This window comes from Pelobates fuscus, chromosome 3 (genome assembly GCF_036172605.1).
Source record: "Pelobates fuscus isolate aPelFus1 chromosome 3, aPelFus1.pri, whole genome shotgun sequence".
NCBI classification, from domain to species: Eukaryota; Metazoa; Chordata; class Amphibia; order Anura; family Pelobatidae; genus Pelobates; species Pelobates fuscus.
The window spans coordinates 36,447,355-36,470,321 of record NC_086319.1 but is presented as its reverse complement, the minus strand read 5'-3'; the positions used below and the strand labels follow the sequence as shown (position 1 = coordinate 36,470,321).

General features: G+C 39.4%; 1 protein-coding gene across 1 annotated transcript in view; it reads right to left on the bottom strand.

Moving 5' to 3' along the window:
• The window catches only part of PNPLA8 (patatin like phospholipase domain containing 8), a 45,768-nt gene extending 23,883 nt beyond the window's left edge, over window positions 1–21,885 (bottom strand). The window contains exons 1-5 of the mRNA XM_063446919.1: window positions 21,766–21,885; window positions 11,127–12,167; window positions 7,890–8,039; window positions 6,304–6,455; window positions 2,555–2,649 (exon numbers count right to left, since the gene is read on the bottom strand). Of these exons, the coding sequence (XP_063302989.1) occupies window positions 2,555–2,649; window positions 6,304–6,455; window positions 7,890–8,039; window positions 11,127–12,113 (1,384 nt within the window). The 5' untranslated portion in view covers window positions 12,114–12,167; window positions 21,766–21,885. The remainder of the gene's footprint in view (window positions 1–2,554; window positions 2,650–6,303; window positions 6,456–7,889; window positions 8,040–11,126; window positions 12,168–21,765) is intronic.
• Window positions 21,886–22,967: the final 1,082 nt, after the last annotated feature.

The following is a 22,967-nucleotide window of genomic DNA, read 5'->3' as shown; positions in this document are numbered from 1 at the left end:
TGTTTTCTTGTATTAATTTTAAAGGTCTCCCTTCCAGATTACCATTATTGGCCAGGCAGTGCGGTATGATTTAGTTACCAAGAATCAAAGCAGCTTATTTTGTTATCAAAGGTTTGTAAATACTTTTTCCACAAACATAACGTGTATTCTAATCAAATGGTAAAAACATTAACTCGATCATTCATTAGGCTTGTAAAATTAGCATAAATGCTGTCAGTAACTAAAGAGAACACTGATTTATATTAAAACGGTGTAAGATATGTGTTTCATCTTTCAGAAGTGAAATATTGAAACGTAAATTCAAACACAATTTTTCTTTGCTTATAGAGAGATGGGATTGAAAATTTAATTAAAAATTGCTTGCAGAGGGAAACAGACCTGGAATTTTTTCAGCATGAATTACTAAAATGGTCCTGCAGCGCCATCTACTGCACTTATATAGCAATGATCACAAAGGAAATATTTCCTAAAACCAGGCAAGTCAAAGATACATTTAAAGGACAACTGTCATGAACATTTTACTTTGGTGACTTTTAAAAAAAGTTTATCACAGTTATAGGGACACTATAGTCACCCAGACCACTTCATCTCATTGAAGTGGTCTGGGTGCAGGGCCCCAGTCCCTCTTAGTCCTGCAATGTAAATTTGAGTAAAGAACCACTATAGTGCCAGGAAAACAAACGCGTTTTCATAACAATGCCCACCACCACCCTCAGGGCCCCCCTCCCGCCAGGCTCTAGGGGGAGGAAGGGGTTAAACACTTAACTTTCTCCAGCGCCGGGCTCCTTTGGCACTGAGGACTCTCCTCCCTCTTCCGACGAATGCGCATGCGCGGCAAGAGCTGTGCGCGCATTCAATCAGTCCATAGGAAAGCATTTCTCAACGCTTTGCTATGGACGCAAGTGTCTTCTCACTGTGAAAATCACAGTGAGAAGCGCAGAAGCACCTCTAGCAGCTGTCAATGAGACAGCCACTAGAGGCTGGATTAACCATTAAAACAGATGTGAGAAATGCTGAACTTGATGGACACTTTTTTCTTTTCAGCTATGTAACTATATAATTATTTGAGCTATGCACTCCCGCGCTAAAGTACTTCAGCAAGCTGAAGTTAAAAGAGTGTTCCTCATTTTACACATTTTTAAAAAGATGCAAAAATCAAAAGAAAAGTTGGCACTTGTACTGGTGATCTTCTGGCCGATGGAGTAGAACTGCAGGATTAGAGATGAATCACGGCATTATTGGGGGGGGATGGAGGGAGACTAACCAACACCAACCCTTATAATACCAATGTTGTGCAATAATTATCAATTTAGGAAATGAGGGGGTGAAGAGTTTGCTAACTAACACCTTAAATATTATGTAGTCACTTAGTCTGTCATACAATTTGATTTCTCTGTACAATAACAGAACCCATCCAAGTTTATCAGAGTCAGGTAAATTAATAACTTCTACAAGCGGTTTTGAACAATGTAAGAATCAAGACGAGCATATAAAAACATGTTTTTAAAGAAAATCAAGTCTTTGTTACCTTAATATTTTACAATCTATATACATCCTTACAATATGTGATGTGTAATGTTTTACAAGTTTTAACGAAGGGAACAAAATGTACCTTAGGCTTTCTTTGTCCTTCAAGAAGGTAAACTGAAAAATGATGATGTGAGGAAGAAACGCAGCTTCAATCTCAAGACATGAATAATAAAGTAATGGCGTGACATGAATAGATAGAGCGCAGATCACTCTCAGCTCTCATTTTTATTTTTTGGCAGATGCGTAAAAGGTTTCTGGGAAGGCAGAGCCTTTTAACATCTTCAACAACATTATTTGTGATCTTCCTTGCTTAACCCCTTAAGGACCAAACTTCTGGAATAAAAGGAAATCATGACATGTAAAAACATGTCATGTGTCCTTAAGGGGTTGAAGGCCATATAAATGGATCACAATAGCAAAGAAATCTCAGATTTGATCAATCATTGAGACAAAACTGTGTGAACATAACCTGGATCTATTGTGATCTTTTATTATATAATATCAGAGGCTCAATTATTTACAAATGATGTATTTTTAACATAGCTTACGTACAGTTTGTAATGATTTACAAAACAATATAAAATAGATTTAGATGCCAAGAACATTTTTTTTTTTTTACACATTTTACCGAAAAGTGAATAATAGACAGAACTGTAAAACAGAGACTTGAAACAGCCAAGTTGGAGGACTTTTTTTTTACTCAGCTACTTTGACTTTTATTTTAATATGGTTTTTAATTCACTACAGTCCACTAAAAATAAACCCTTGGACTAATAACATCTCAGACAGACAGGCTGGTAACGAGAAGCCAGTGTTTTTAGGCATAGAACTAGAAATACATGAGATATAGTGAGTGTGATCCGAAGGTTTTCTCGTTACCAATATTGCAGAGGCAGATTTGTCAAGTTTAAGTTAAACTATGTTAAATATAAGTATATTGAGTAAGCATTTCACTTTGCATTAAAATAAAAAAAAGTGTTTCAAATGTGACATCTTTGTTATCCAAGTTTAATTATAGTTTTACCTGTACTGACGCCACAAATGTAATCGAAAAGATTGTGAACTGGCTTTCCTGTCATTTCCTCTAGTTTACGAAGAGTCTGTAGTGCTACAATTCCTCTGTAATGAGATTTAAAAATATATATATATATGTACATATATATAAAACATTTTTATACATATATATGAATAGTCAACATTTAAACAGAAAATATAACTGCATGCAGCAGGATTTCTTTCACTGTAAATAATCAATAGGATGAAATGTTGGTTTACAAGAAATGAATTAATATCATTAATTAATACAACACAAAACGCATGCTACTTTGTGCTAACGTTTACTAGTTGCGAAATAGGCTGTACAAGGACTTTCAAACTATTGTTGTGAAAACGGTATTCTGGGCACTCATATTTCTGATTTCAAGTTTTACCATTAATTACAAAATGTGTAATAAATATTTAAAAGGATGGAAAAGTCATGGCCAATCAGTAAGTGTTATTTAGTTGCATGATGGGATATATACCTTCCATATAACCAAGAGATGGGAAATGTAAGTAAAATGTAATATGAAACACGAGTATCTGAGTCATGGGTTAGGAAAAAAAACCTGTCCGAATTATAGGGACAGTAATTTATTTTTGGCGATGATGCTGCAACAATTGAATAAAAAGAGCTTTTTAAAAAAAAAAAAAAAAAAGTATAGTTACAAAGTTACAAATAAAATGAAGGAAATAAAGATAAGGTCAAGATAAAATGTGTATTAAAAACTTGTAATTACGATTGGCACAAATATACCCAGGAACATCACCCCTATGCTGGAGGTGTGGGGAGGCTGAGGGCACAATGTATCACGTTTGGTGGACGTGTGGGAAAATCCAACCATATTGGCAAATGGTAGAAAACATTATCTCTAGAGCCACACAACATAAGATCACTCTCACACCTGAGAGAAGCCTCCTATTCATGGGCCTACACAACATCCATGGGGGGAAGCACTACTTATTTTCCAAGCGCTGGTAGCGGTGTTAACATTTATAGCAAGGGAATGCAAATCCACATCTGCACCAACCAAACAAAACCAAAAAAAAAAAAAACATTAAAAAAACTTGTAATAAAATGCCAATGCAATCGAAAGACATAAGACAAAGTGGTGATAACGGGAGTGCTTAGTGTTATGGTGAAACCAAAAGTTGACATCATGCAATCTGTGTAAATACAAGGTACCCAAAAATAGTTTTGATGATATTGGCACTCTACAGCTTAACAGGTGGTATTGAGGTCATCCTCTTATATAACTTCCACAAAGTATACAATAAAATAATCAAGAGAATACTGCACTCAAATTTCTGCCAAAAAATTGTAATTAAATATAATCAAAAAGTTAGACATATACTGCCATTACAACAAAGGGGGCAGAAACAGGTATTGTACTAATTCATATAGCCCAAATATCACAAAATATTTACAAGTAATTCATACTATATACAGATTAGGATCCAACATTAGGATTAGTTAATCAATAGTGCACTAATTGAGAATATATCCATCAGGATTAATTCATCAAAGAGAGCATCAATTAATGAGTGGTACACTGATAAATAATATAGACAAAACAAAATCAGACATTCATTAATCCAATGGAGCATCAGTTAATCAATAGTACGGTGATAAGAATTAAATTATGAATCTGCTGGATCCACCCACCATCTAATATGTATATAAATATTGTTCTTTAATTGAAAATTAAGTGAGTTTTTCTGAATATCCGAAAAATTGGAAGAAATAAAAATGGAAAAAAGGGTAGGGGGGGAAAAAAGGGAAAAAATGAAAAAAAGTAAAAAGACAAAAAAATTAACAAAAATGAAAAATTGTCAAGTCCACTATATAGAAATCTGCTGGTAATCCGGGGAGGCAGTTGTAGAACAAAAAGGAGAAAAATATGGAAAAAATAGAAGAAATGGTTGGATCTTACCCCTTCTGTAGATTGTCTGTCCTGGTAAAGAGAGCTAGTTGGGCCTTTGAAAAGACAACATGGTCCCAAGCGAGCAGCCCAGGAGATAGCCGATCCTCTGCCCAGTCAAGGACCTCTACCTGAACCTAAAGACTTTGCACTATGGACTAACTCTCTTTATTGCCTTTATGGATTTCTATATAGTGGACTTGACCATTTTACATTTTTGTTAATTTTTTGTCTTTTTATTTTTTATATATGAATTTAATTATATATGAATTTATACAATACCTGTTTCTGCCCACTTCGATGACATTTTGATTATATTTAATTAAAAAAAAATTGCATCAATTTGAGTGCGGTATTCGCTTGATTATTTTATTAAATAGAAGGCATGTCTTCAATAAAATCCATCATCCGTTGCATTCTTACTTTTGTGTATCCTGGATAAAAGTTAAAAATGATTTGCGCCACTTAGCTGTATAAATTAAGCTGTCATATGTAGGGACAACGGTATATCGGCCCTGCGAGACCGATGCTATATCTGTACGAAAATCAAAGAGCGGCCTGCGCGCCACCGAGGTATGAGCATAAGTTGATTGTCTCACCCCTCTCCCCTCCTTGCCCCCCACCCCTTTTTTTTTTTCCTTTCCCCCTTTCTTCACCAAACTGATAGGGACCTGCGAGTCCGAATTGTTACGAAGTATGCAAGAAGTGCAGCCATTGACACAATAATTTACCAGTTTAAAACTCATTACATTGTTCACTTATGTTTCATGGGACCTGCGAGTCCACAACTAAGTTTTTCCTGAATGCTTAAGACATGCTATTGAGCCGAAAACCTCTCAATAAAGAAAATATTTACAAAAAAAAATTAAGCTGTCATATGAATGTAAAAAAATAAGTTATATAGACAGATGAACACACAGAGGATTCAGTTTACCAGTTTCACCAATGATCTTGAATATATGTACACATTAGCGAAAGGGTAAGCAACCTAAGCACTCTAGGTGTTGTGGACTAAATTGCCTGTGTTGCTTTCCAGCCTTAAGGCTACAAGAGCATTATGGAAGATTTAGACCTAAATATCTGGACTGCTGAAAGTTGCCTGCCCCTGCATTAGAGCATACATAATTAAAGTGTTAAAGTGTAAAAGTCTTTATGTACTTTTTGTACTCTGAAAAATGTATTGATTTCCTCCTCCCCCCCCCCCCCCTATATTTACAGCATCCTTTAAAGAACCACTATAGTGCCAGGAAAACATACTCGTTTTCCTGGCACTATAGTGCCCTGAGGGTGCACCCACCCCCTCCCCGGCCTCTGGGGAGAGGAAAGGGGTTAAAACTTACCTTTATTCCAGTGCCGGGCGGGGAGCTCTCCTCCTCCGATCCTCCTCCTCCTCCTCCTCCTCTCCTCCCATTCGGCTGAATGCGCTCGCGCGGCAAGAGCTGTGCGCGCATTCAGCCGGTCTCATAGGAAAGCATTATCAATGCTTCCCTATGGACGCTTGCGTGCTCTCACTGTGATTTTCACAGTGAGAATCACGCAAGCGCCTCTAGCGGCTGTCGGTGAGACAGCCACTAGAGGATTTGAGGGCTGGATTAACCCATTTATAAACATAGCAGTTTCTCTAAAACTGCTATGTTTATAAAAAAAATGGGTTAACCCTAGCTGGACCTGGCACCCAGACTATTTCATTAAGCTGAAGTGGTCTGGGTGCCTATAGTGGTCCTTTAATACAGCCTAATAGAGTAACTTTGTTAAAAAGTGGACTACAGCACTTTGCAACATTAACGTGTCTGAAGTATGCGGTTTTTCATACCTAGTTCCTCCACCGTCAATTGTGAGAACTCGAATCCCTCTTCCCTTCACAGGGTCATTATAACCAACCAAGGCAAGAGCTTCTCTCACAACTGCCTGAAGAGTCTCATCGTGAGCTTGTCGAAGTCGTAGCAAGCAAGGAATCACTCGTTCCTGCAGTGGAGAAAAAGGCAGGCTGAATTACCGTATACAGGATTAAAGAAATATTTTGTTTTATTCTAAACAGTGAATTATGGATAAATGTAAACTAGACAGAGGCTAGCTGTTTCAGAACCACAGGCAAGACTTGCAGTAATCAAGGGCAAAGCTGACATGAAAATGTCAACATAAGCACCACTTCATCTTAATGAGGAGAGTATAGTGCAAAGACCTTCAGACGTTCCCTTATAAAAAGTAAGAAGTTAACAAAAAGAAAAAGTTTAATTCTAGACATGAACACCTTTTTATGTGTATAGGCCATTTAGTGGAGCTGTTAACAAGCCATCTGCAATACTCTCCTCCTGCCAGGAGGCAACAGTTTTGTGCAACGTTGGCATCTGGTGAGCTACAAACACATAGTGTCAAAGCTCCTGCTGCCTAGAACAAAATCGGTTCTGTTTTTCACCTATATACCCTTCTTAGGTGCAGAGGTCAAACGGAAAAAACAAAACAAAACTCCAAGCCACTCTGTTGGTAATTTATGTTCCATCTAATTGAGTCCAAGATTTTTAGTTCACAATAACCTTATACAGCAAGTCATTTATGTTCAAGGACAGATAAAAATGAATACTTGTGTACTGACCGGGACCGAGGTCGACTGACAACAGAGATAAAATACCTATTAGGAACAAGTCGATTGCAGTGTGCTGAAAGTGACGAATAATAGGCCTGAAATAAAAGAGGTCCCACCAGTTAAAATAATAATGAAAGGAGTGGTGGGTGAGGTTTCCTGAAGTCAGTGCGACACATCCAGCATCTTCCAAATCCCCATAGGATCCGGGGGAACGTCTAGTACGAGCACGTTCATTACTCCTCCCCCCCAAAGGCAAACGTTTGAGGAGACTCACCTCGGCACAGGATTTCGAAAAGTGTAAAAATGTTTCTTATCCCTTTATTTGCTGGGTGGATGGGGCAGAGGGACACTATTGTGTTAAAAACACACAACTGTAGTGTTCCTTTAAGGCGATCTGCCAAAATTTGGCCGACTATTGATTTGGCCAAAACTGAAAGCACAATTCTTACTAGGTATGTCTACACTCCAAGTACGTAACAATAGCTGACTTGAGGAACATCCACCTGAGGTGCTCCTCAAAAAGCTTTTGCATGGCACATATTTACTATAAATGTCTCCATACAACATCCACAGCCATTTAGACCTGTGTTGTAGGGGCAGAAAAGGCACTGGCCTCCTAAGGGAAAATATAAAATGTAATGCAGTGTAAATTGGTTCGGTTTTATATAATATGCATTTATACACATAAAAACAAACAGAACAACCAATATTCTTACTGAGCACAATCTCCCATTCTAAAAATGCTTTTCAATGTACCAAAGAACATGCCTGAAGTGATTTATTAATAGTATATATTCTTAACATGTATACTCTACCTTAACAGCAACTCCTCGGGTATCTGGGAACTCAAGAAGGTGGCAACTCAGCTCTTCCAGCCTGCTGATACATAGCCTGCGATCAGTGGCTCTGTGCAAGGCCTGTACTAAAGCTCTGGTTCTGTTATCAACACTCAGTCGAGCAATAATCTAGATAGGTGTAAAAAAAAAAAAAAACGACAAAGAAATTGAGAAATATACAAAATATACTTTAAACTAAACTACTTTAGACCTACCTTATCTAAAGGGTTAAACCATTCAAGAAAGGATGCTCTCCAGCATCATGTCTCCCTGTCCCCAGCAACATCTGATTTCTCTAATGCAATTTGAGAAAGCATGGCGTGTCTGGGGCAAGGGTGCAACGGATTGACTTTAAGCGGTCAGCTGATGCTCTAAGCCAACCATTAGTTCGCCATTGATAAAAAAATTTTTTTACAACATTTACATTTGGACATCAGAGAGTCAAATCTTAAAAACAAATAAATGATGCATCAAGTAAAAGAAGAAAAAAAAACCCCAAGAATTACTACATTTAGGGGGCGGAGCCAAGCTGCAGAGCAGAGAAGTCGCACGGCACTGCAGCTCCTGCGACTACAAGCCAAAAAACACCCAATCTGAGAGCAAAATCGATCAAAACAACCACAAATCTCAGGCAATAACGGGGGACTCGACATGGGCCGAAAAAACAAAAAGCCGAAGCCCGATGAGCCCAGACTAGGCCTCGATATCGGAGCCATGTGGCGCCAAGCCCGCGGAGCAGCTAGGCCCAAGATGGCCGAATACCCGGAGACTTATTCCGACCTGTCGGACGACCTCTCCCAGGAGGAGGACACATATCCCTCTCCCAGTCCATCGGCAGCCAAAGTCACACCAATAGACCCTGAAAATGCACCAGTCACGACCGCGGTGCTCAAGGCATTACTGGCGGGCCTGCAGACCACGATCCAGGCTGAAATGGCAGGCCTCCGAACGGATCTCCAGGGCATAACCGGGAGACTGAACACTCTGGAGAATACATCCACCAATAGTGCCACCGCTATCACAGCTATGCAACAGGAGAGATCGAGCTTGCGGGCCACAACAGAGGCCTTTGAGCGGCGGTTCGCCATGATGGAGGACACTAGAAGGGCAACCAACATAAAAGTACGGGGTGTACCTGACGACTTGCCGACTGAAGAACTCCCACATCTCGCGAGGAGGCTCCTAACAGCACTCATGCCCGCACGGCAGGTCAAAACAATGAACCTTGAGGGGGTCCACAGAGTCCCCAAATCGGCCAAAGCCCCACCAACGGCCTCCAGGGACGTTATACTCCGCTTCCAACGCAAAGCAGATAGAACCACAACCATGGCGGCAGTCAAGAATCTCCCCCAGTACTCCTTCGAAAATATGTCCCTCTCCTTTTTCTCGGACCTGTCTGGCAGTACCCTGGCATGGAGACGGTCGCTCAAACCCATTACGACGCTACTCCAGCGAAACAACGTACCATACCGGTGGCGCTTCAACCGCTCGCTGCAGGTGTCCCATGGCGGGGTCACCTACGAGATATTCGACCTACAGGGAGCTCAGGACTTGCTGCCCACACTGGGACTACCTCCCGATGCTGTACAGCCCACGACAGTCTCCGGGGTCACCAAACCGCGACATAGCTGGAACCCAGACGTGGTGAAGAATTTTGTACCAAGAAAGCCCGGAATTGGCTCCCACACTGACACCCCGGCGTGAAAGACCCAAGATCTGTCCACACAGTAATGAGAGACTTGCTGAGACTGTAAGACCTCACTACTTCGGAACTGGTGTTTCTATGCCTCACTGAACTACTATACTTACCTGTTGATTTAGACTTTATTTTTCATTGTTTATTTTTGTGTTCCTTACTTTCACCTACTCATACTTACCAGCTAATTCCCTGTCTGACACACATAGGAACGCTTCACTCCAGGCCGGACACCCCGGCCCATGTATTGTCGCCTTAGAAGCCAACTAGGCATCACAAGACACGAATAGTAGACAGGCAGGGTTTAGATACACCCGAGACCCAAATATCGTACCAAACTATGCTAACATATACAGAGGAGAAGGGGAGGGAAGACACCGTCCTCCACAAGGCACTCCCTGGCCCATCACCTCCGGACACCGCTCAATCGACCATAGGGGTACCCCTTCCACGGTACACACACCCCAAAAGCAGTTCACATTAACGAGCCTGAGTAACACCAGGAGCCCTAGGGCCCGCTACAGCCACTAGCAGGGACGTATTTTCGGACCACGCTGGTCATTTTTATGGCTATAATGTTGCCCAGCTATAACAAAGGCATATACATTTTATTTAGATGACATCGCGACAGCTAACCTAATTTAGTTTATTTTAATACACTCCATGAACGTCACATGTGCATCGCTTATTTGCTAAAATCTCCTTGGATGCATGCATTTTTATAGCCACATGCTACGCTCTGATAGGGCGCCACATGGGTTAGTTCCGCGAAAAATATTGCATAGGCACACCTGCCCGAATAGCGGTATGTATAACCACCAGCAAAGCACAACAAAATGATATACCACTATTACCCACTCTCACAGTTATTCATTTGTGTTACACGTTTTTTAGTTTACAACCAGCAAGGGTTACCGAATGTAACTCCCAGAAGTTTGCTATGCGCTCAGCCTGTGTATAATATTCCTTCATGTATGCTCATAGTTTGAAATAATATTCATTTATGTATACTCATAGTTTGAGAAAAGAATGTATTTAAGCCATCAAAAGAAAAATTTGTGCTCGTACTTAGGCCACTGTTAACTCTATATGCAACGTGTACGCTGTTGTGGCGTTTTTCCTTGCAATGTTCCTACCTGCACATCAAAAATAAAGAATTCAAAAAAAAAAAAAAAAAGAATTACTACATTTATAGTAAGTGCGCACATATGAAAATTACCAAGAGTAAGGGGAAAAACGAGAATAAAACCTGCGTGCAAATCTCCAAAAGCATACAACGCCACTTCCTCCCAACTGAAATCATCTCTACACTGTATTAAAGATTTAGACTTTAAATGGATCCTTATTGTATCTCTATAGTATTCTCTGTGGAATACACCCAAAGGGATGTCGGAAGGTCCCATTTACCTGCCGCAGGGAATATTTTGGTTATTTTACTGGTTTTCACTAGGGATTGTATGGTGTTACTATTTGTAAGAATGCATTATAGTGTACATCATTGTAATTAGTTATTTACCCACCTTTTCTCTCTGAAGTGACAGCCTCTTAGCTCTTTCGTCTGCTCCTTTACTATCTTTAGGAGTTTCTTGTTCAACTTTGCCCTCAGCCAGCTCACCATTTTGTTCTTTTCCATTTTCTTCCAACATGGCCTTTGGTTCGGATCTCCGCTTTGGAACCAAGCCACCGAGGTAGCTTCCCACCAAAGCATGGACGTTACTGGACTGATTGGACAGAAAGTTGGAGATGCTTTTCTTTGTAGAAACTGGAGTGTTCTCTTCCACAGCTGCCTCTGAAGTAACGTCACTGCACACCTCTTTGCTCGCGGCTGTATTTCCATGTTGTATCATCTTATTCTTCTCCATACTTGTCTCACCAAAATAATAATAGTTTATATGATTAGCTAAGAAATTGTAAGTTTCCCCAAAGTTACTAGCAAAAGAGTTTGCATGGAATAACCAAGTCTTTGGATCAGCGCTTCCCTTGGTGGTATGCGGAGAAATCTCCTGTTCGACTGAAGGGAGGGAATCTGCTGTGCCAACTCGTTCTGAATTAGTAATCTGATTTTTGCTGTTGTTTTTAACTTCATTAGCAATGGGATCTGGCTGTGGTGCATTACTCTTGTTTATCTGTGAAGTTTCTTCCTTTACAACACTGGACGGACTTGGCTTTGGACGTACAATACGTGCTCTTAATTCATTATGTGTGCTGGATACAGCCTTAGACACGGAGTCAAAGGTGTTCTTAATTCGGGACATAGACTTTCTTATAGCCGTTATTGCCGTTGAAGAAGTAGAGCGTAGATATTTACGGTTTAGTGTTCTTTGTCCAACTTTGCTACACAGAGTTTTACTTTGCTGAAATGAAGCAAAGAAGCGAAAAACTTGGATCCTTGAATAAATTCCAATCTGATTAGTGGAATACAAAGGCCTTGCACACCGGATCTTCCAGAAACTTCTTCTAGCAGTCAGTAAATACAGATATGTATCCAAAAACACCAATCCTGACATCACTTAGTATTGTGTTCTTTTTCATACACAGGATGACTGAATGATAGTTCATATCTGAAATAAAAAGAATATATCAAATGAAGTGAATTATAGCGTGTAGAAAAAAGAAAGTATCAAAATATGTGCACACACAAAACCAAAGAAAAAAGGGGACACCTATCAAAATTGCAACTGGTGCCAAAAATCCATAATATCCAAATGACTCGCTGCTTAAAGGGACACTAGTCACCAGAACAACTACAGCTTATGGTATTTGTTCTGTTGAGTAGAATCAGTCTCTTTAAGCTTTTTGCAGTAAACACGTTTTTTTTAAGAGAAAATGCAGTGTTTACATTACAGCCTAGGGATAACACCACAGGTCACTCCTTAGATGGCTGCTTCCCATCTCAGTCTTGCCTAGTATGCATCACAACATTGCGTATCTCCACCCTCTGCATGCAGACACTGAATTTTCCTCATAGAGATTCATTGATCCAATTCATCTCTATGAGGAGATGCTGATTGGCCAGAGCTGTGTTTGACTTGTGCTGGCTCTGCCTGTGATCTGCCTCCTTGACAGTCTTAGCCAATCCTTTGGAAAAGCACTGTGATTGGCTCAGAACAACACTTCTGATTATGTCAGCAGACAGCTTGCAGGTCTGAGGCAAACAGGGGCAGAGCAAACCATGATGTCGTGGTTGGAGTACCCTGTGCAGTTCCCCTGCCATTACCTGAACTTAAACATGCCTGGTGACATGAATTTAGCTTCTTCAGAGTATCAGAAGCCTGATGCAGATTGTGCCAGTGAGTCATTGGCCAACAGCGTCAGCTGAACCTCTGTGTGAACAGTATGTACAGAATTGACATTAGACGCCCACAGGAAGACCAAGTATCACTGTATTCAGTTTCCTACGGAAACGCTGCACATACAGACTCTAAGCACAATGAACATGTCAAATCACTGAAGTGGTTATGGTGATTGGAGTTACCCTTAAAATCTCCAGCTGAAAACAATACTATCTGTCCTAACAAATTGTTCATTTTGTATTTTTTTATTTTAACATGTAGGTTTGTTTAAAGATCCTTAACTGCTAGGGAAGTATGCTAGGACAGGAAAGTTATATAATTTATATTTATATAATGGGCAAAATATCACCTGGGGAACACAGTGAGTGGCCACGTCTATAATGTACTCTTAAACTTTCAGAAATTGAAGCAAAAAAACAAAACCAAAGAGCTGTATTTTCATATTATCAGTAAGAAGACCAAACAAAAATTAGAACCTGACAATATTATATTTATACATTTGGATATTGCTGAAAAAAAGACTAAAAAAAATAACATTTCTAAAAAGTTGATCAAAAGGTTGGATTTGTGAATAAGTTCATATCCATATCCCCAAAACACTTTAGAAGTCTTACAATGGTGTTACACGGAGGTACTGCTGGATTCAGAGTAAATGTACTTTTTTGTAGGGTAGGGGGAGCCCAGAAGTCTAAATAGTTTTAAATCACTCCAATGTTATAAATAAAATATTTCTTTATGGAGTGTTCCTTCATAGTGACCCTTGAAATAATCTTCAGAGTTTTAATTATGTCTACCTGATTAACACTAGTACAAACAGCTAACTACATAAAAATGTCCATCAGATTAAAATTCCTGTAAAGCTGAGAAACGGTTTAATGACAGGATTTAGACAATCACATGAAGTAGAAAGTCTAGAATTTCTCTAGCCAGCTGTTCTTTAAAAAAAATTAAAAAAAAATTAAAAATAATAAAAAAAAAAAAATAATTTGTTAGCATTACTGGATTTAAATTTAAAAAAAAAAGTATGTCTGATATTGAACTGTGTAACTTTTCCACAATTCTGAACACAATTTAAGTTTCATTCTCTGAAAATATACCAATTTCCTTCAAACTGTTTACATTAATAGTGTTCTATTGTGGACTTCTGAACACTAAAACAATGATCTAAAACAAAACAGAATGCATTTGCAAAAATATGGCTATTATAAGAGATGTTCAAGGGAATAATCGCTTCTCTGGAAATTACACTGTTCTAAAGCATTGTGATGATCCATTTTCTTTTAAACGTGTATTCAATATTTCGTAGCTGACATCCCAATCTAGTTCTGTCCTGGCACAGCCAAGTCATGCTTGGCACAGCAAGAAGAGAAAGACCAAAATATAGTGTCCATTTCTCTCTCTCTCTCTCTACGCTTGTTCTAGGTTGAGGGACAGGTGCGAAAGGCATAGCTTACAACAATGGCTCACAGGGAGCCTAGGTAGAAGCATGCAATTCAAAGATAGTAGCAATTCATTTTGGAATTCTAGATTTCACATTTTATTTTTCAAACCTCAAAAATACATATCTATATATAAAAAATAATGTTATTGGTTCCAAATAAAAGTAATAAATAAAACCAAAAATGTGGAGTATAAAAAAATATTAGTAAAAGTCTGAATAAAGTCGCGTTTTGGCTGATTTGGACTTTTCCTAATGTGTGATTCATAGATTTATGACAGATAACAGTGTTACAATGTCACTATTGATACATTTTAAAAATGTATATTTTGAAACAGCAATGTCCTACTTGTACTTATAGCCCTATAACTATTCCCCCAAAAAGCTAAGAACATGTTAACATTGAGTATTTCTTAACTCAGGACAAAATTTTGAAACTATTTAGCACAGGGGCTTTTTGGCGGTTGTAGATGTGTAACAGATTTTGGGGGTCAAAGTTAGAAAAAGTGTTTTTTTAAATTTTTTCATCATTTTATAAAAAAATTTATAGTTTATTATATGATATGAGGTAAATAATGGTATCTTTAGAAAGACCATTTAATGGACAGAAAAACAGTATATAATATGTGTGGGTATGGTAAATTAGTAAGACGAAAATTACAGCTAAACACAAACACCGCAGAGATACAAAAACAGCCCTGGTACAGAACGGTAAAATTGAAAAGCGGTCTGGTCACTAAGGGGTTAAAGGATCTTAACATGTATAGCTTGGAAGAAAGATGAGACAGGGGGGATATGATAGAAGCATTTAAATACATAAAGGGAATCAACACAGTAAAGGAGGAGACTATATTTAAAAAAAGAAAAACTATGAAAACAAGAAGACACAGTCTTAAATTAGAGGGACAAAGGTTTAAAAATAATATCAGGAAGTATTACTTTACTGAGAGGGTAGTGGATGCAAGGAATAGCCTTCCAGCTTAAGTGGTAGAGGTTAACACAGTGAGGGAGTTTAAGCAAGTGTGGGATAGGCATAAGGCTATCCTAGCTATAAGATAAGACCAGGGACTAATGAAAGTATTTAGAAAATTGGGCAGACTAGATGGGCAGACTAGATGGGCCGAAGGGTTCTTATCTGCTGCCACATTCTATATTTCTATGTTTCTAGTAGTACTGTGCCAAAACAAGATCTTGAAGTGCCTTGCTATGTTGGTTCTATGTTTTTTTATTTAAGTGTGCATGTTACCATATTCTGCTTGTGGTAGCTAACGTTGCTTTGTAGCATCGTATTTGTGCGGATGTTGGCTGTTATATGTTCATGAGTAGTTTGTGGAATTGTGTATGATACTTATAAATGTGGGCTTTGTTTGGATGATTCTTGTGGAATCGTGTTTGTAGATAATATATCACAGAGAGTTTGGTGGTGTGTCTATGTGTGTGGGTGCTTGTGGTATTGCATATGAGGCTGTTTTTAGGCTTGAGTGCATGTATGTCAGTGGTGTTGTGTTTGTGGGCTGTTTTATTTGTATTGGGAGGTGGCTTCTTCTGCAGCTCTGTGTATATCAGTGTGGGTGGCTTCCCTGGGGTGCAAGTCAAAGGCAGGAGATGCAATAGCTGCGTGTGTTGCTCTACTCTAGTGCAGATTACCGTTCACACGTGCTGGGAGAAAGTGATATGAGATCTCTTCCCATAAGTGCTGCAATGCGCAAATTAAGGATTGTCCCAAACTACCTGCAGTCACCACTTGATTTGCACTAGAAGATATCTAAAGCCCCTTTGGGACTCTCTCATAGGCCAGAGCCTGTTTGAATGGTACATGTGCCTTAGGTTGCAAACTATGGGACTGAGAACAGCACCACCGGCAGGCCAACGCCCTGGGCGGAAATGCCTGGATGTTGTGACACAGAGGTAGGTAGCCTTCGGCACTCTAGATGTTGTGGACTACAGCTCCCCTGATACTTTGACAGCATTAAGTTTGCAAGAGCATTATGGAAGTTGTAGTGCCGAAGCTTGCCTACCTCCGCACTGGAGGTGTGTTTAACAAGTTTCTTTGAAATTGCATTTTTTTTTTTTTTTTTAATATTGCGGGGCTAAACCAAAAGGGGCACTGCACCCAAACCATTTCAATAAGTGGTCTGGATGTCTTCACTGGTCCTTTGTAAATAATTTTGTGGTATGGTACAGTCGCATGGGCACAGCTAAAAAGTATCTGTGTCAATAAAAGAAAAAGAAAAAAAAAAACACAACACATTGTGGTCTAATAATGGTTTGAAAATGGAGCACAATTGAGACGGGTTTGAAACTATGAATTCAGTATTGTTATTTTTAATAGTGAAACATGGAATAGAAATATGAGGAGCGGTAGGGTGATATTCATGCTTTTCTATCTGGTCGGAGTATAATGTGAGGGTATTTTTACTCCATCGATCCAGAAAGCATACAATGTGCTTCATGTCAAGTTCATTCCAGGAGAACAGAGAACAAAGTATGATATGAAACAAAAATGCAATAGTTTCCTCAACAACACAGGAAATCAATATAGCTTCATGCAGGGATTTACTGGGTTGCACCTACGCCTCCTCCGAAGTTACTGGTAAGGGGGCGATAATGCGCATGTGTGGCATTCGCAACGCAGGCATTAGGCCCTACCCTTAGGAAAGCATTGAATCCTATGGGTATAGCGGACGCTGGATGTCCTCATGCAAACCAAAATTCTGTTAACATCTATGAAGTGCCACTGGAGGCAGACTTAGAGCTGCAATGTGAACATTTCAGTTTCTCTAAAACTGCAATGAGCTGAAGTGGTCTGGATTCCTACAGTGGCCTGCTTAATGTTACTGAATAGGAGTAGATTTAATTAAATATACAATATATTTCAGCCATCGAAGAATTAAAATAATTGTAAAAGTGCAAAACCTATAAAGCACTCCCTGAAGTGCTAAAGTCCATTAATTAATTTTATATACCGCCAGTAAATTCCATAGCGCTGTACAATGGGTGGACTTACAGACAAGTAATTTTAACCAGACAAATGGACCCACAGAAACAGATGGGTTGAGAGACCTCCTTAATGAGCTTACATACTTGAGGGAGTGGGGTATAGCAATCACTGAGAACATGTTATTTTTCAGAGTTGCAGGAGAGGACTTATATAATAAACACACAATAAGAATGCACACCAATCATAAGTTACCAATATATTACCAGAGTACAATTTAAAATACCCACAAAGACAAAACATGATTTGGCAGAATACAATTTCATTAAAAAAAAATATTTAAATCATAGCCTAGCAGAGAGTGATCCAGAAAGCACTGCTCCTAACACAATGTTATGGCATGTAAAAATACCTTTTTTCCAAAGGGTCTAAGCAGGAGCTTCCATTAGCTCTCCTGAACAAAGCCCTGCAGTTAAACAAGCCGTAGAGCAAATGTTGCTTGGAATCTTCTTTTAAAGGAGAGATATCCAACGTTATACCACAGAAGTTATAATGGACTACAACTCTCAGATTTATTTGAATGCAACAGATGGCTAGAGAATCATGGGAACTGTAGTTCAACAATATCAGAGGAGGTGGAGTTTAAGATGCCCGCTATGTTTCAGACAAAAGTTTTGCGAATATCAAAATTACCGAATGAAGTTATAATTAACTTGTTAGTAGTTAAACTGACTCACAGCAAAGATGCTAAAATTCCAGGAGTCATTTAATTTGTATGATTCACTCCTTAAATAGACAACATGTTAACTCCTCAACCATTTCCCAATAAATTCCAACCCTCAAAATAATGCTATTAGCCCATCCTGCCTTCCTGTACACACGCATTGTTTCAGTTCACTGAGCAGTGTATTGTGCAAAGTGCGCAATCATCAGTGCAGACAATTAGCTACAACACTGACAATAATACATTTAATCAGAAATAGATAACTCCACATATCAGCTGTTACAACAAGAGTCAGACTTGTAAACGCATGATATTACTAACAAAGGAAACAAAAAGGTAGAAATTAAAGAAAGCTCTGCCTGATTACTGCTTACTTTGACAGATATGTTCACATTGAGCAATATTATTTAAATATAGTCAGAGATATTGTAATACCTGGGATAATTAATTCTTCAGAGAATTTAGTGTCCTTTAATTGATTTATTTTATGCTCCAACAACAAGAATATTGAATTGTTAAAACATTTTTAAATGCATATTTAAACTAAATTAAACCTTGGTTGAGACTAAATGCGAGATGCTTTTAATTTCACATGAAGATAGAAGAATTTAATTAAATTAGTAACCTGACACACTGAATGTATATGAAAACCCCTATCTTTGAACAGATACACCCCTTAACCTCCTGCCAATCACAGACCAGAGTACAGATACACACCTCTTTCCTTTGACAGCTACATAGCAAAATAGTATCAGCAGAACACAGGACTATTACAGAGTTCACATTGTAACAACATGAAGACTTTGACAGGTGCTGTAAGAGAAGTATACTAAAGGATCAGTTAAGGATCAGTTAAGTTTGTAAACACCACAGCAAGCAATTAATATATCACCTTTACTGCCACATCTAGTTAAAATAACGTAAATCAAGCACTGCATTTCATTTGTAGAGCTACAAAAGTAGACACACTTGTCTCTCTTCTATTAAAAAAATAAATACATTTTTAAAAAAAGCTTTTGTTCAAAACAACCACTACAGTTCAGCGTAGGACTTTAGCTGCCAAGCGTCTATGGGTTCCATAAACCAGTTTTTTTATGTTTACCAAATGTTGCCCCAATAAACCTGAGATTGTCAAAGGTTGTGTGTTCCCGGCTCTTTTGTCTACAAAGATAAAAGCAATTTAAAAAAGCAGTGAAACTCACCTTCGTTCCATCACGCAGTCTCCCTGCAGCTCGATCCTACTTGGCTAATGTTTCTTCCATGTGCCTTAGGGAAAGGAAGGGCAGGGCGGATAGACTAAGGGGAAAAAAGGGAAGGGATGGAGGGCGGCATGCCACCATTGCCTGTGTGACCCCAAGTTACCAATTTGGCTGCCAAGGGGTTAATCTCTGTACATATACAATGGCATGCCAAAGCTGGAGTTGGCATTTGATATATGTTATGAGCTGTTTGTGTAAACGTTGGGATAACATTTATTGTAGGCTTGATTTTACACCAGGCCTAAGCCATAAAACTACTAGATTACCATCACCAGAGCTGGACATAGGGCTTTGTAAAAGGTATTGGTGCATATGTTCTGACTTTGGGGTCTTCAAAGGATATCATAATTTAAGATAATATGGAGTGGGCGATAAACTGCCAGGCCAAACCCCTCTGATCCACACAGGGGTCTGCCAACCTAGAAACAACTAGTTTTAAGGTATATATTGAGGATGTTTTACTATCCAGTCTGAGATTTCTTTTTTCAACAACTACTTGGAGACCTGCAACATCTGAATCTCCCATAAGAATTATATATATAAGGGGTAAATATATGTAAGGAATTTATTGTGTTTTCTCCTATTTTATTTGATGGATTGTTTTGCAATTTGTTATCTGTGTTTCTGTGTGTCATTTATTTCTTTGTACTCTATGAGCTCACTCTTCTGAGGAAACTGAGGTAAACACGTTACCACACGTTATGTATGTCTGATCAATAAATTAAGGTTGTGACCCTGTAATTCTACCATGTGTGGGGTAACCGAAGACGCCCGGATTTAAAGTCTTCGTGGTGGCAGTAAAGTTTGTACTAGGGTGCTAGTGTAGAAGGGATTGCAGGGGTTAATTTAGTGGTTGCTGGGACTAGAAACAAGTAACATGGGGTCTGGTTTCTTTAAAGCTTTCCCTTCCACACTCACCCCACTGTCTCGGCTGGGCAAATAGCCCACATTCATGACACGACGTTTCACATCTTTGTGGTGGTCATGGTACTTGGAGTAACCCTTATATTTCAAAATAAAATTCTACTAAAGACCATGGAGAGCTTATGTGAACATAGCATACTTCTATAAACGAATATGCAGGTAGGTTTAATCCTTGTATACATTTTTGTGTTCAAAAGATTTTCACCTGAACAAATTTCTGTTGCTTGGGAGTATAACACCCCCTAATCTCATCGAGACCATGACACATATGTCCCCCTGAGACTAAAGCAATGCTTGAGACAAATACAAATGAAAAATAAATCATATAAAATAATTTAAACATTATGGTGAAATGTGCATTACAAGACAATACCATCAAGTAAATGTGGACACTCACTAACCACTCAACTGTCAATCTAGAAATGCCCATTGGCATGATTTGTCCATAAAACATGCTTTACAGTTATATACCCTGTATGTTTGTGTGTGTGATTACTGGGAGTACACTGCTGAATGGTAATTGATGGCGTCTGAAATACCCAAAGCCTGGGACTGTATCTCTCACTACTTTCAGGTAGCGTTGTGGTGTGTACTATATGTTCCAATGCTGCCCTTACAGTACAACCGCCCCTTAACACCTACTCTATCTAAACAGACTACACACGATCCCCTATACTACACTAACCGTAAACATTATCTCCTAGTCCAGTAGTTGTGAAATAAATCTCCCCTGATGCTTGCTTTGCTCTATGGATTTAAGAGCATCATGGGCGATGTAGTCCACAACATCTGGAGTGCCAAAGGTTGTTTAACGCCCCTGTCAAAGTCTACGCCAGGGGTAGGCAACCTTCGGCACTCCAGTTGTTGTGGACTACATCTCCTACAATGCTCTTACACCCATAATGCTGGCAAAGCATCACGGGAGGTGTAGTCCAAAATATTTGCAATGCCTAAGGTTAACTATGCCTGGACTCTACACACTAACTAAGCAATATAATATTATACGCACACCCAGTGCCCGCCTCCCATACACAGCATTATCACACCACCCCATGGCCTGACCTATCTTTACCCCATGAAAGCCACACCTCCCTCCCCCTGCCTGTCAGGATTACCAGCTCCCTTATTATAATAATAATACACACAGCATTACAGACAGTGGGGGGCGCCATGACAGACCCCCTTCCTTGCTGGCAGCTAACCCTCTGGCACTCCAGCTGTTGCTATGTGATTCCCATCATTCTCAGCCGGCCAAAATGTCTGGCACACCTCTGGCCCTCCAGCTGTTTGTAGGTGTGATTCTCATCACTCTCAGTCAGCCAGGATGCCTGGCTCTCCAGCTGTTTGTAGGTGTGATTCTCATCACTCTCAGTCAGCCAGGATGCCTGGCACTCCAGCTGTTTGTAGGTGTGATTCTCATCACTCTCAGTCAGCCAGGATGCCTGGCTCTCCAGCTGTTTGTAGGAGTGATTCTCATCACTCTCAGCCAGCCAGGATGCCTGGCACGCCTCTGGCACTCAGACGGTTAACCCATCCCTGGCGGTCAGCCTTCCCGTAACGGCCCGCGGGGTCAGGTCACTCACCCTGCTCGGAGGTGGGGGCTCCCGGCCGATGTCCTATGGCTGACTGGCTGACAGACTGGCTGCTCCTGTCACAGCCGCTCCGGCTACAGGAATGTTTTCCTCCGTACACGGGTCACGTGACGTGATTCATCCTGGGGAGCTACGGCGAGCGCGCAGGGTCAGAAAAGCTGCCAGCGCGAATTCACAACAGCCCAACATAGACCCAGGGAGAGAAGGGGCAGGGGGATCAACATAGTTACAGGATTTGGAGATTTTAAAAACGTTTAACTTCTGTGTATAATATAGTGTGCTTAATGTATTTAGATAATGGTGAGAAAATAGAGTTTCCAAAGTTAGCCATGTCTTACAATATTGTTTTTTTTTTTTTTTAATCACCTGTCCTGGCAGACTATATATATATAGTTGAATTGTGATGCAGGGGTTGAAGCAACATGGGTGCAGATGGGACACAGGTTTGATAGAGAGTGGACACCATTCTTGCAGCGGGTCGTGAGTGATATTTACGACCCTCTGCAAGAATATTGACTATTTTCTAACAAACCTGCGTCTTATCTGCACTCATGTCGCTTTAACCCCTGTATCACAACTCAACTTTGAATTCTGTGTGTCGTCATGCTCAGAAATGCTTTAGACTTGAGAAAGGGAGGTTCTCCCGAAAGCCTGTCATTAAAAAAATTCTGTAAGTCCAATAAAAAAGGTATTGCAAGATTCGAATTGTATCTGCTTTTTACATATATATATATATATATATATATATATATATATATATATATATATATATATAAATATATATATATAATATATTTGTATATATAATATATATAAAGTAAAACAAAATCACATAATATTAACAAAATGCAAAATGAGTGTTTAAACTGATGAAATAATGTCTGAAAATGAATAACAGAAAACAAATATAGTGCAGACTATGTGAGTAGATATATAACACACAATAAGGGGTATAAGAGAGAACTCAAAAAAGGTTTAAAACTCTTACTTTGCATTTGGTGGATATGCCAGCAAAACTACCCACATTAGTTCGTCACTCTGCCTCAGTCACTTCCGGGTTTCGCTAGTCCCGATCACGTGATCCTTCCAGGTCCACCTCTCTAGTGACGCCTTGTGTGACACAATTCACCCACCTTCTCGGGCTTCTTGCGACAGTGTCATAGGTCATTAGCCCCTTCTTTTACGTCTCTGAC